Source organism: Sorex fumeus, unplaced genomic scaffold (genome assembly GCF_029834395.1).
Source record: "Sorex fumeus unplaced genomic scaffold, SorFum_2.1 ptg000033l, whole genome shotgun sequence".
Classification (NCBI taxonomy): domain Eukaryota; kingdom Metazoa; phylum Chordata; class Mammalia; order Eulipotyphla; family Soricidae; genus Sorex; species Sorex fumeus.
In genome coordinates, this window is record NW_026606090.1 from 35,484,656 (window position 1) to 35,499,436 (window position 14,781).

The 14,781-nt window shown below is 42.8% G+C and overlaps 1 protein-coding gene across 11 annotated transcripts in view; it reads left to right on the forward strand.

The window, feature by feature from the left end:
- Window positions 1-14,781, forward strand: part of TSGA10 (testis specific 10) — a 129,119-nt gene that overhangs the window by 31,899 nt on the left and 82,439 nt on the right. For 10 of the 11 annotated variants that reach the window (XR_008792828.1, XR_008792829.1, XM_056116741.1 and 7 more), the window contains 4 exons: window positions 1,264-1,419; window positions 9,172-9,342; window positions 9,431-9,508; window positions 11,642-11,793. Coding sequence is in view for 9 of the 11 variants with exons in the window: in XM_056116741.1 (XP_055972716.1) it covers window positions 1,264-1,419; window positions 9,172-9,342; window positions 9,431-9,508; window positions 11,642-11,793 (557 nt within the window). In the remaining 2 variants the exon portion in view is untranslated. The remainder of the gene's footprint in view (window positions 1-1,263; window positions 1,420-9,171; window positions 9,343-9,430; window positions 9,509-11,641; window positions 11,794-14,781) is intronic. The other variant, XM_056116737.1, reaches the window with a different exon arrangement.

Sequence of the window (14,781 nt, forward strand, 5' to 3'; positions counted from 1 at the left end):
TGATGTTCCTAAGTTTACTTTTTTTTTTTTCTTTTTGGGTCACACCCGACGATGCACAGAGGTTACTACTCCTGGCTCTGCACTCAGGAATCACTCCTGGCGGTGCTCAGGGGACCATATGGGATGCTGGGAATTGAACTCCAGTCAGCCACATGCAAGGCAAAAGCCCTACCCGCTGTTCTATGGCTCCAGCCCCTTAAGTTTCCTTCTTATCTGCACCTCCAACCCTGTCTCAGTCTGCTTCTCATTCAGAGTGAAGCCAGAGATGATGTCCTGCCCCTCCCCTCCCCTCCACTCCCCTCCACTCTCCTCCCATCCCCTCTCCTCCCCTTCCCTCTCTTTCCTCCCTTCACCCATCCTCTCCTTTCTTCCCTCCTCTCCCCTTCCCCTCTTCCCCTGCTTTTCAGCTTCCCTTCACCTCCCCCCTGCAGTGCTTAGGGGCTACTCCTGGCTCTGTGCTCAGGATTATCTCTGGTAATGCTTTGAAGGCTCTCTGAGGTGCTGGAGATTGGGTTGGGGTTGGCCCCATGCAAAGCCTTAACCCCTGTCCTATCTCTCCCGCCTTCCCTGCACATTTTTAAGACACCACTGAACTATGGTATGCCAAAATTCAAGCCCCTGAATATATTGCCTGGTTTTGATTTTTGTTTTTTCCAGTCAGGTGTCATAAGAATAGTAAATTGTAAAGTTGGAGTCCCAGAATTTTGCTTGAGCACCTTTTCCTAGGACAGGATTCCGCATGCCTGAGCGGCAGGGAAATCCCTGCTGGACTGTTGTTCTCTATCCACTCTGCCCACCTACTCCTGCAGCTGGTTCTACAGCTTTTAATTCCAGGCTGTTGCTCCTGCACCACAGCAGAGCTCCTGGAACTCCTGACTAGACCCGCAGTTCCCAGGGGGACCCGGGCAGGAGTGTCTGTTTTGTAAGTCATTATTTGTAGGGGAGGGACCAGACATGGCAATGTACAGGGGCTATATCCTGCTCTCAGGCGACCGTTCTGGTGTCCAGGGGTGCCGGGAATTGAATCTAGGTTTCCAGCATGCAAAGCATGTGCTCTGGCCTATTGAGTTAATTCAATTTTTGGTGCATATTTTTCAGCGATGACAAGAGTGCTGCACATCCTTCCGTGTTTAGTCATCTTTAAAGTTATTTTTTCCTTAAGATAGTTTACATATAGCCATTTTTTCCCTAAGTAGAAATTGGGTGTCATCCTTTTCTATTTGTACTACATGTCAAAGACTTTCAAATCTCTTATAATTATAGGGTACAAATTGTGATATAGAGCTTATGAAGTCAGCAAGGGATCGTGAGGAACTTAAATGCATGCTGGAAAAATATGAACGTCATTTGGCAGAAATTCAGGGTAATGTCAAGGTTCTTACATCTGAGAGAGATAAGACCTTTCTTCTTTATGAGCAGGTAAAATTATTTGTAACTAAAATTTGAAAATAAATTTTAGAAATATGTAATTCTTTAAGTTCTATGAGAATGATAAATCTTTCTACTTAATATAAAAGGTAAAGGTAAAGGCCCTCCCGTTGATCGTCGATTTGCTCGAGTGGGCCCAGTAACGTCTCCATTGGAGACTTTGTTGTTACTGTGTCTGGCATATCGAATACTCTCGGTAGCTTGCCGGGCTCTCCGAGAGGGGTGGAGGAATCGAACTCGGGTCGGCCATGTTGGCCGCTTGTAAGGCGAACGCCCTACCCGCTGTGCTATCGCTCCAGCGTGGTTAAGACAATCTTAATAAAATGAGTTAACCCTGAGCATTGCTAGATGTGGTCCCCCAGACCAACCAAACAAAAACATATGTATATGATCCCCCATCCAAAAAATCATACAAATATATATATACACACAAAGACTGATTTTTTTTTGAATAAGAAATGAAGCATATGATAATGATGGCTTATGATAAGTTCAAAGTAAAAAAGATTGATTTTGAGTTAAAAATATTAACATCTCACTTTGATGTACTGTCTGTCACTTTTAAGTTCTGCCACATAATTATTTTTTTAAGAGAAAAGTCAGTTTGTAGGCAATTTAACTTTATCTTAGAGTAGTAGAAATCTTATTAGTAAGAATTTTTTCTTCTATTTTAACAATTTTTTTTAAATCACTATGATTTACAAAGTTTTTCACAGCTGAGTTTTAGACTCTTTAAGTATATAAATATTAAACTTCATATTTTACCCACCTTTTACAATATCAAATTTTATTTAGAATTTAGCTGTTTTGTGCAGTTATAGTTACGTTTATGAAGGATAGAAAAAAAAACACATTGTAAAATGCAGACCCTATTTTCTGTTTGAAATCTAGTTGTGGAGATGTGTGTGTGTGTGTGTGTGTGTGTGTGTGTGTGTGTGTGTGTGTGTGTTTTATTTAGGGGCCACACTTGGTCGTGCTCAGGATTTCCTCCTGGCTCTGTGCGGGCTCCTGGTGGCTCAGGGGGACTGTATAGGGTGCTGGGATTGAACCGGTCACCCACATGCAAGGCATGCATGCTGTATCACCTCCCAGCGCGTAAGATTGTCTTTTGCATATTGTTTGTTGTCTTCATACATGTAGTCTAGAAGATAAAAAAACAAATGCAGTAATGCTTTTTAAAGTTGTGATGAACAAAGAACTATTTGCTCAATGATGTCTGGTTGGAGTAGTTCGAGATTAATGGGGTTTCCGCTATCTTGAAAGGGGTAAGAAGAAATACTAAAGAGAAAGGAATGGTATGAGATGCAAAGGGTAAGATTAGTGGGCCGGGACATAGTAGAGGGGGGAGGGCATTTGCCCTGAACTGGGTAGACCTGGGTTTGATTTCCAGCACCCCACATGGCTTCCAATCCCACCAGGAGTGATCTCTGAGTGCAGAGCCAGGGTGAGCCCTGGATGCCATTGGGTATGGGCCCAACCCCCCCCCCCCCCGCCATCTCCCACAGAAAAGAGATTAATCCTAGAATAGGGGCCAGAGAGATAGTACAGGGGGTGTGGCATCTGCCTTAAGCTAGAATGACCCAGTTCAATCTCAGCACCACATGTGGCCCCTGGACCATCACGGGGGCCAGGATTAGCCCTGAGAGCCCCCAGATTTGGGCTCAACCCCCGCCCCCAACCAGAATTAAAACTAGATTAAGAGTTGTGTGTTAGAGTAAGGAGAAACAAAGAAATGAAGGTAGATTGAATTATTGGTCTGTAAAGACCAAAAGACTTTGCAGGGCATTGATCTCTGTGAGAACTCTTCAACTATGTTGTAGCATGAAAATATGTATACATATCATACATATGAATGAATTTGGCAGTGCTACTAAAAAGTCTAATTTATGGATACAGAAATTAGAGTTTATTATGTTTGCTTATAAAATAGGGCTGGAGCGATAGCACAGCGGTAGGGCATTCGCCTTGCACGCAGCCGGCCCGGCCGAGCCGGGTTCGATTCCTCCGCCCCTCTCGGAGAGCCCGGCAAGCTACCGAGAGTATTTCGCCCTCACGGCAGAGCCTGGCAAGCTACCCATGACGTATTCGATATGCCAAACACAGTAACAACAAAGTCTCACGATGGAGGCGTTACTGGGTGGATTCTACCATAAGCCCTGTGGTTTTTGTAACACATCCTCAAACCACTTCAGGGATGTGCCTGTGGTGCCTGGAACCCTGTGCTGGGACTCAGGCCAGGGTCAAGCATGTGCTCCATTCCAGCCAGCCACTGCACCATTGCCCAGTCCCAACAAGCGGGAATTGTTTGTTTGTATTTGGACACACCTGACAAAGCTCAGGACTTATACCTGGCTCTCTGTTGAGGGGGTCACTCCTGGCGGTGCTTGGGGAACCATATACAGTGCCAAGAATTGAACCAGGGTTGGCCATCTGTTGAGAAGTGCTCTGTGTTATTTCTCTGGCCTTCCACATGTAAAATGTAATATCTATCCCCAATGAAAAATGTCTTAAAAATTGGAAGAATAAGGGAGCTGGAGCAGTAGCACAGCGGGTAGGGCGTTTGCCTTGCACGTGGCCAACCTGGGTTCGATTCCCAGCATCCCATATGGTCCCCTGAGCACCGCCAGGGGAGATTCCTGAGTGCAGAGCCAGGAGGAACCCCTGTGCATTGCCAGGTGTGACCCAAAAAGAGAAAAAAATTGGAAGGATAAGAGTTATTGGTACTGTAAGGGAAAGATAGGTTTGGTTTCATATAAAGATGGCGGCAGTGCATTCAGGAATAATTGTCATTAAACAGTAAGTGGTGTAGAAAAGGCAAGAACTGAACACATAGATTTAGAAGTCATCTGCTTAAAGATTAGTTCTAAACTTTTGGAGTTGATGAGATACCTTAATGAGAGAGCTGTAAATAGAGGAATAAAGATGCCAGTTAGTGATCTTTGAAGTTTTATTCAGTTGGCAAAGAAATCTTCAAAAGAGATAATGAAGACAGAAAACTAAGAATGATGTTATAAGTCCAAGTGATCTTGAAGGGGGATGTGACATATTACAGGAACACATATTACAGAACTGAGGAAAGGCCACCAAATTTGGTGGGGTTGATTGTTATTTAAAATTTTATAGAGTGCTGAGAATGGGAGCCAGAGTTGAGACTGCAGTTGGGAGAGTGAGAGCTCCTGGGGTTTACCTTCAGTCACTCAAACAATCTCATCCTGAAGGGCAAGAGTTTCTAGAGAAATAAACCCTTTATTCTGGTCTGTGAATCCACTTCTATGAAAAATTGGAAATACTCACCTTGGGACTGGATTTCCCTTTAAATCCTACAAATGGTATCCAATTTGGCCCCATGTATAAGGGAACCCATTATATCTTTGAAAGGCGACATGAAAAGAACTGTTTCAGTCACAAAACAGTCTCATTTGTTGTTCTGAGACTTTGACTGGCCTCTGAACCTCAAGCACTGCTTGTTGTAAAGTGTCCAGTTGTTCGATGTTGCAATTGACTGTAGCCTACACTGTCCAGTGGTGGTGAGAGTCATTTTGGCACGGTTTGGTGAAATCATGCATCAGAACTGAGGTTTGGAGGACCATGCCCGCAGCAGCAGCCTCGTGATCATGGCAGTGAGTTCCAGGAGAGCAACTGTCAGGGCTCCGATGAATTGCTGGGCGCGCTGAGACAGGTGTGTCCTGACTATTGTCACGAGTCCTTCAGCAGGTCAGATTTACTGGCAGCCATTCATGTGACCTAACTTTTTGTAAAATAACATTGTAAGAAGCACCTTGGACCAGGAGGGAAGAATGAAGACAGGTGAATGGAGTACAGCCATAACAAGAAACCCTTTATAGAGTGGTGTTAGAGGAAAAGGAGCTCAAGCAAACGTATTAAAATGTTTGACACATGCTTTCATGTTTTAAGAGAAGTTATGATAGGTGTCATGGGTAAGTTGGAGCTGCTTTGAGCCATGAAGCGTCCATCCCAGTAGTGGCCTGGATTTAATTTCTACGGGCCAGTTATGTTCAGGGTAAAGCATTCTGTTACTCATCACCTAAGGTCGAGATGGGACATATATACACACCCTGTCCCCACCCCCCATCGTGCCATTTCAGCAGCCTGTGGGTCTGGATCTGAAGCTGAAGGGAGAAGTATAAGCCAGTTAGCCGCAGGGAGAAAATGGCATTTAGCATAATCCGGATCATCAAAACAATCAGGAACAAAATTTCCTCTAGGTCCCCAGTCTGTTACATGATAACCAAATCATAACAATCATAACCATGACAGAATGCCTGAGGTGGGGGGGGGGCTGGCATTCTGTCCAGTTCCTGGATGAGTATTTTCCATTTTTAATAGAAGTGGATTCACAAACCAGAATGGAGGGTTGACCTAGAAAAGTTAAGTTAGTGGAGCAAATATTTGTGAGAGAAAACAGTTTGTTGGTGATCAGAGGCAGTGTGCATTGTGGGCTTGCTATGGATCCATGTTGAGGGTAGAGAGAAAGACGGAGAAGTTTCAATACAAATGGAATCAAGGGAGTATCCTTGGGAGAAATTAAAAGGCATTCCTTTCTCATCCAGGAACTGAGGCATCTGGGGGTTCCAAAGAGAGAGTTGAAGAAAGGAAACATTAGTCCAAACACAGGGTCCCGTCATTGTCCAATCAATAACTTGTAAAAGAGAGGGGTAAGGAATATTCTGAATGTGACGCCATGATACTTTAAAGGAGTGAGGGGCCTTTCTGGTGTCCTCTGTGCCTGGCTCCTCCTCACAAATGTTCCTTGTGACTTCCAGCCAAGGTCAGCTTGGCCAGCCTGAGGGCTGAATCGGGCAGATTCGTGTCTGATGAATTGGACACTTGGTGAAGCATAACGGGACCCAGAATTTCTGTCATCTGTTGAAATACAGGCGTGACCTTTTCCTTCCGTGAAGAGCTTTCTGGCGACATTCTTTGTCAATTTTAACCCAAATAGGAGAATTAATAGTTTCCTGAGTGGAGGCATACTCCCTTTTTCATTTTTAATAACCGTAGCAAATTCTTCCTGCTGGGTAGTTAGTGTCCACTGTTGTGCTTCAGGACGGCTGACAGTTCCTCCTCTCTGGGGTGGGACTATCTGAGTTGGGGACACTGAGTGAGGGCGGACTCAATTAATGTCTCCTAGCAGTTTTGGAAAATCATTAAGAGTTTTGAGATTTTTATGGCAAACAGAATTTTTTTTTGGATTATATTACATATAGTAATATAATCCAGATATTCCTACAGGGGCAGCATCTGTTTTTTTTCTGTGGCTGTTTGTGATCCAGCTGCTGGCAGACATACCACTACATCTTCATACAGTCTCCCAGCTCTCTATCATTAGAACACACAAGATATCATCCATTAATGATTATTATAATCCATATAATAAACCTGGGGAAACTTAGTATGAGAACACAAAACCAATACAACCAAATATTGAAATTCCACTGTGCTGCTTCTTGGCCTTGAGCAAAGCCAGCATGGGCAAGGTGCCTGCTTTTTCGTCCTTAGCCAACAGCATCTCATAAGTTTTGCTCAGAATGACCTAGGGAGTCAAGTTTTGCTCTGGACTCATCACTGAACCACGTTGTCTATTGTGTGTACTGAGAAAGGCTCAAGCACATTTTGGCGACCACATGAAAACACTGGAGTGCCCAACAGGGGCCTTCACCCCAGGCAGCACATTGATGTGGGTCCATAGGAGGCACAGGCCTGAGTAGTCCATTCTTCTTTTTGTTGGATTTTTGGTCATACCCGGTGATGCTCAGGAATTACTCCTGGCTCTGCGCTCAGGAATTACTCCTGGTGGTGCTCGGGGAACCATATGGGATGCCAAGGATCGAACCTGGGTTGGCCATATCCCAGGGCAAATGCCCTCCCTGCTGTACTATCACTCTGTCCTGAGTAGCCCATTCTTAACCCTTTGTAAGACGGAGGCCAATTTTCCTCCAGATGGATGGGGAGAAGAGATGAAGTTCATGCAGCCTAGATGGAATTGACCACTTGGTTCTGATAAAGGTCTCAGCTGTGAGCCTCTGGGGAGCCGCCTTACCAAGCCGTCTCAGACTCAGGGCCCAAGGGAGTGGCATATACATCATCACACACATCCCCTTCATCTGCTACACTGGACGCTGAGGCATACGGAGAGATGGGGGTCTTTCTGGCTTGATACCAGTGGTGAATGTTAAATCGCTGGTACCGGGAAGGTTTTTCTACCTAGAGCTCTGGGAAAGCGCTTACCTTTCTTTGGGCCTTGGGCATGGGAGTAGCTGAGGGCATGAAACTTTGTTCTCCCAGGGACATCTTTCATTTTCTTAAAAGTCTCTTTACCCAACTCATGAGAAAAATCTTGCCTCTCGTATGGAATCTCCTCCCTATGGTACCTTCCAAAATCTGCGTACTGAGGTCCAGAGTCGTCCAAGTCACCCAGAATTGTGGAGGGATCTGAGCCCCATCCTTGAGTGCCTTGTAAACATCCCTAATCATTTCCAAACCTTGTCTCTAAAGTGCCTTTATCAGGAAACTGAGGATTAAATTTGTAGACAGTCTTAAGGCAAGATCAGAATTTTTCCAGGAAATACGATTTCCAGTTTGTATGAGAAATCAATAAAGGGCTTGGCTCACTCAGTCCATAGGAGAGATATCTACAGAGCTTGGCGCAGAACTGGTTTCATCCATTTTAGCAGGCAGGAATGGGGCTAGGAGTTAACTCCCAGGACCCTGGAAATCTGTTAGCCTACTCACTGCTCTAAGTGGAGGAGTAGACTAGATTCTAACTCCCTGGAAAATGTGTTATCCCACTCAGCTCTTTGTGTGTGTGTGTGTGTGTGTGTGTGTGTGTGTGTGTGTGTGTGTGTGTGTGTATGGCTAGGACCCTGGAAAATCTGTAAAGTGGGGGTCCACCAAATGCAGTCCTTCCACTTTCAGGGTCTCTTTGGGTGCCATTTGTCACCATTCTGCAAGGACCAAGTTCCTTGGTGTGTTAGGGACCAGTAGTCATTCCCCCTGCTGAGGGATGGAAGAACAGGTTACAGGCTGGTGGCTGGCAACATTTTAATTGAAATCAAACAGAACTCTTATAGGAAAAGTGTAAGGGCTGGGGAGCAGGGATTAACCTGGGTTTGGTTGAACATAAGCATAAATATGGGTTTGGTTGAACATAAGTATAAACAGATGTAAAGCTCTTCCTTCGGGGGAAATACTTTCAAGAGAAAGTGTGGAGCACACCTGTTGGTGCTCAGGGCTTACTCCTGGCTCTGACTTGGATTACTCTTGGCTAGTCTTGCTCATGGGCTGCCAGAGGTAGATTACTCTGGACCCAAACTGAGTGCTGTGTGTAAAGTGATATGCATGATATCCTTTCAGTAACAGTATTGCAAACCACAGCGCCTAAAAGGGAAATAAAGGAGGGAGGGAGGGAGGAGAGAGGGGGGAGAAAGACAGGGAAGGAGGGAAGGTGTCTGCCACAGAGGGGAGAGGGCAGGCAGGAGGGAAAGGGAGACATTGGTGGTGGGAAATGTACACTGGTGAAGGGACAGTGCTGGAACATTGTATGACTGAGACTCAATCATGAGCAGCTTTGTTACTTTGTGTCTCACAGTGATTTAATTAAAAAAAAACAGGGGTTCTCCTGCATGCAAGGTAAGCACCCTACTCGGGGTATTATGACTGCAGGCCAAAGAGTGTCCTTCTAAATTTGTTAAATAAGAGTGTATTTCTGTGTGTTTAAATCAGGCACAGGAAGAAATTGCTCGACTTCGACGAGAAATGATGAAGAACTGTAAGTCTCCTAAGTCAACCACAGCACATGCTATCCTGCGCAGGGTGGAGACAGAGAGAGATGTGGCCTTCACAGATTTACGAAGGATGACCACAGAAAGAGACAGTCTGAGGGAAAGGCTGAAGGTTTGGAGAACTCTTCTCTGTCTGAGTGTAGATGGCAAGAGCACTAAGGCAATGGCACTGAAAATATTTTATCTTATTTTTTAAACAGATTGCTCAAGAGACAGCATTTAATGAGAAGGCTCACTTGGAACAAAGGATAGAAGAGTTGGAGTGTACAGTTCATAATGTAAAGAAAAATTATTTTTGTACTTATGGCTATTAAATCCACTGTTAGGGGATTTCCTTCTCCTTTTTTCTTAGCATTTATAATTCTATGTGTTTAGACTCATTTAAGGTTTTATGTATGGTATAAATACTCTTCAGCATTTTTTTTATTGTTGCTTTTTCATTCTAAAAATGTAAGGACTTTTTCTGTTTGTTAAAAGAGTGTTCATTATGAAAAAAGTAAACACTAGTGTGACTGGAGAGACAGGAAAGGCAGTAGGGCACTTGCCTTGCATTTAGCAGATCCCAATTCAAATCCCGCGCACTAGATGTGGTTCCCTGAGAACTGCCAAGGATCACTCCTGAACGCGAGCCAGGAGTAGCCCCCGAGCACTTCCAGCTGTGGTCTCAAAGAGCACAAAAACTCTGGGGATGGATTCTCAGGCATTTCAGCAACCTTTCACATCACAGTCTTGCTGAAGGCAACGCTGTTGAATAGAGAGAAATACTTATTCTACCTAAAGAAGAGTTAAAATAGATGAAATTATGCAGAAATAAAAATCAAAGATAAAAGTGTGTTTAAACTAAATTTAAATTGAAATAGCACATTTTTAAATTTAATTTAATTTTTTTTAATTAAAACATTTTTAATAGTGAGACATCATGAGGTACAGTTGCAGACTTACACATTTTTGTGCTTGGGTTTCAATTATACAATGATCAAGTACCCATTCCTCCACCAGTGCCCATCCTCCACCACCACGGATTCCAGTATCCCTCCCACCCCCATCCCCCCCATCCTACCCTGCCTCTGTGGCAGGGCATTCCCTTTTGTTCTCTCTCTCTTAGAAAAATCACAATCACAAATCATCCTGTTATTCGTCGATTGCCTCTAGCAGGCCCCAGTAACGTCTCTTTCATCCTAGCCCTGCGATTATATTCAAGGCTTTTTAGGAGAATGAGACCCATCATTGTTACTGGTATTTGGCATATTGGGTACGCCATGGGGAGTTTGCCAGACTCTGCCGTGTGGGCAGGCTACATTCGGTAGCCTGCCAGTTTGTCCAAAGTAGGAATGAGATAATAAGATGTCATAATAAGATGTGGCGCGGCCCTATGGCTTTGTCCCTCTGCCAGTACCTTCATGTGTGCGGAGAGTGGTCTCAGCATGGTGGTGGCTGGTCCTGGAGGTCTTTGGCTGCTGGAGCCCTGGTCGGGGCGGGGAGGAAAGCTTGACCCGCTCCCCTCCAAGGGGCCCCGGCAAGGACAGCCAGGCATGGGGGCAGGAGACTGCACTGTTCTCTCTCTTAGAAATAGCACATTTTTACTAATCAAGGATTTGAGATGTTATATATTGAGATGTAACATTAAAGAACTAGCTTTCTCTTTCAAATTTAATTAAATACACTTAAATTCTCACTATTTTTACACTAATTAGTAAAAATCAATAGATGGTAAAAGATTTTCCCCCTGAATTCATATATATGTACATACATATATATGTACATACATATACATATATGTAATTTGTTAATTATACCCAATTTGTTCATGTTGGACAGCAAATTCAAATTTCTTTGAAAGGGTTAGGGCCCCTGCAAGATTTCAGTCTCTATTGCCCTAGTTCAGTCCTTTGACACCTCAAGGTCTCCATGTAGCTCAGGATGTAACCCAGTACCCCCTGAGCTTAGCCAGGGGGGACCCTGGAGGCCTCCCAGCATTGTTGGGTTGGTCCCTGGCATGACAGTGCTGAGCAGTGCTGTGCTGTTGGTTCCTCACATTCAATCACTGGCTCATTTGCCAATTCTTACCAGGAGTGGTCCTCTCTGAGCACTTCTTTGGAAGCCCTCCCAACCCTTCCTGCCATGCTCCATACCTCACTCCCGTAAAAGTATTTTAAATAGGATGTGGATGTTGTAATAAAATCAAACCAGACTGAAAATATAGCCGGTCGTAGGCTTCATAGACAGGCTAGACGGTGCTACCTTATCCTCACCCTTACTCCACTGTGCCTGTTCATGAACTTCCTGCAGATTGTGCTCTGAGCACTCACCACATAAATCTGCCATGCAGTTTCTATAAGCAGTTGGCCGCTTTAAGCAGATCACTGATAGATTATGGTGAAAGAAATAACCTTGTCATTCTACTTGCATAGCTTGATGATGAGCGTATGGAACAAATGTCAAATATGACTTTGATGAAGGACACCATAACCACTGTGGAAAAAGAAATGAAATCACTAGCAAGAAAGGCAATGGATACAGAAAGTGAACTTGGCAGACAGAAAGCAGAAAATAATTCTTTGAGGTAAATTAAATTACCTTTAAACAATAATAGTTTACTATAACCAATAGCTCTGCTTTTTTATAATGTATTTTGTAATGATAATTAAGCTATACATTTTAATCTATGAAAGGATTGTAGGAACTTCTGCACATAATGATCAGTTCTAGACTGGTAATGCCACGCAAAAGTTGAATTCAAACTTCTAATAATCTTTTTTTTTCTTTTTATATTAATTTTTTTAATATTTTCAGAAAGCCTTATTGTTGAACTGAAAGAGCATTTACTAAGTCCTAGCTATAGAGGATTACTTGGTAATTTACCTTTTGTTCTGAGATCTAGTAGTATAGGAAACACAAATGGCAAGTTTAACATTAACTTAGATCAATGACTGGTTTATAATGAAAAGTCATAGCAGAGATATATCACTGTAGCACTGTCCTCCCGTTGTTCATCGATTTGCTCGAGTGGGCACCAGTAACGTCTCACAACAAATTGTGAGACTTGTTGTTACTGTTTTTGGCATATGAATACATCACGGGGAGCTTGCCAGGCTTTGCCGTGTGGGCAAGATACTCTCAGTAGCTTGCCGGGCTCTCCAAGAGGGGGGAAGGAATCATACCTGGGTCGGCCATGTCAGCTGCGTGCAAGGCAAATGCCTCACCCGCTGTACTATTGTTCCAGATAGCAGAGATATAGGACATTTTATTACTTGGATGACAAGAGCTGAACTTTTATAAACCCCTCCACATATTGGTTTTGTATGATCGCAGAAGAAATACCAGTTAAAGCAACCTTCAGGATGTAAAATGTTTTAGACTTCCGGAACCAGAAAGATAATATACTGGATAAGGCACTTGCCTTGCATGCGGCCGAGGAGGTTTGCTCCTTGTTACCCTATGTGGTCTCCTGAACCCTGCTGGGATGACCCCTGAGCACAGAGCCAGCAAGCCTAAGGACCTCCAGTTGTGGCACAAAAACTGACACAAATAAAAACTTTATTGTTAGTGATTTTTATTTCACACTGATGTGAGAAATATAGGTTCTTCAGATTTGGTAAGTATCTGTGAGGTTTTGTGAAATAGTCCAGATGAGTGTGGGATATTAGGTCACTGCTGAAAATTGGTTTATATGAGTTCCCTCTGATCTTTCAAGGGCCTGTCCTATGTACATTTGGTATGTACATTTGAGTCACTTGTCAGGACAGATAATCAGTCGAATTCTTTTCCTTCATTTAATTTTAATTTCCTATTTAACAGTGTATTTCAAAATCATATAAAGTAATAGTGAAATACAACAATAACAAAGAAGACCTTGGAAAATAGAGAAAAATGTAAATAAAATATAAATATATGATTCTTTAACTTAGGGAAAAACTGCTAATGTATAAATATTCCTAAACAGAAATATATTTGCGTATATATTAACTTTCTAGGTAATTAACATCATCTTATATCAAGTTATATATTTGGTCTAGTTCAGTTAACCATATGTAACAAGCATTTTCCAATGTTATTTAAAGTTCTTTGAAAGTGTCTAGTTGTTCATGACAATAGTTATAACAGATGTATAATTTTGCTTTTTTGTTGTGTGAGCATTTGGTTTAACCATTTTATTACAGCGTAATGAAGACATGAAAGACCAGCAGCACTTCAAAGGTCTTCTTTGCTAATACCATGAATATACTAAAGTTAACACAGAAAACTCCAGTAAATATGAAGACTAGGCATATCATCCCATATAAAGAATAGGCATGTAATCCCAAAATCACTCAGGGCTTTCTCTCCTCTCTGAGGTCTATCTTCTCTCTTAAAAGTCTATCTTCTCTCTTCATATTTTCTTTACTGGAGTTTTCTGTAGACTTTAGTATATTCATGGTATTAGCAAAGAAGACCTTTGAAGTGCTGCTGCTCTTTCATGTCTTCATCACATTTTTTTTTCTGCTGAGATTTCTCCTCTTTTGTGGTAGTTCAAACTTCTCCAGGACCAGTGCTGGCATCACTTGGAGTCTTACCCAACTTTAGTTACTGTGTATATAAAGTGGGTCATGCCTTAATGCATTTCTGACTACTTTAGTGCTAGTAGCAGAGTAACTTCTTTAAATCACATCTTGATTTAATACTTCCAGGAATTCATTGCTAGCTACCACTCATCCATCTCCTCCACCCCCCACCTGTCTGCCTACTTCAGGCTGTTGAAATTTTTTGGTGTGCCAAATTCTAAATTGGCTTTGAGCCCTAAAGGTATAAGTGTCCTGTGATAGCACAGTGGTGGGGCATTTGCCTTGCATGTGCAGCCGGCCTGGCTGACTGGTGTTCGATTCCTCCGCCTGTCTCAGAGAGCCCGGCAAGCTACTGAGAGTATCTCACCCTCATGGCAAAGCCTGGTAAGCTACCCGTGATGTATTTGAGATGCCAGACACAGTAACAACAAGTCCCACAATGGAGATGTTACTGGGCCTGCTCAAGCAAATTGTTGAACAACGGGAGGACAGTGCTATAGTGCTATTACAGCGTAGTTGACAAGGCATTTAGTAAATTAGATTTATTTGAAATGACAAGTTTGACAAGTTTGGTAAGTCCTGCAATAACTTCAACACAGTCGAGAGGGTAGTCCTGCCTCAGGGTGCTTGTGACATTGCTTTGGAACTGCCACATCTTTTCCAGGGAGCTATTGATTTGCTCTCTCTTAAGGAGGGCTTTGAAAATTTTTTTCTAAAAAGTTCTATTAATGAAATAATATATATAGAGAGAGATTTTTTGTTGGACAATTTATTCAACATGATTGTTTTGACATTGAAGGATGTAATCAATATTTTATGCTTCCCTTCATGTTTTTTTCTTAGTAGTTTTCTATTTCATGCATGAACTACACAATAATTTTTATTGTTTCATTTTTGGAACACAGCAAATAAAGCTGTTGTATTTTTTTCACTTTTTAAAAAAAGAATCGCCATGAGATACTCAATTACAGAGTTGCTCATGACTGAGTTTCATGTCATGTTCTAATACC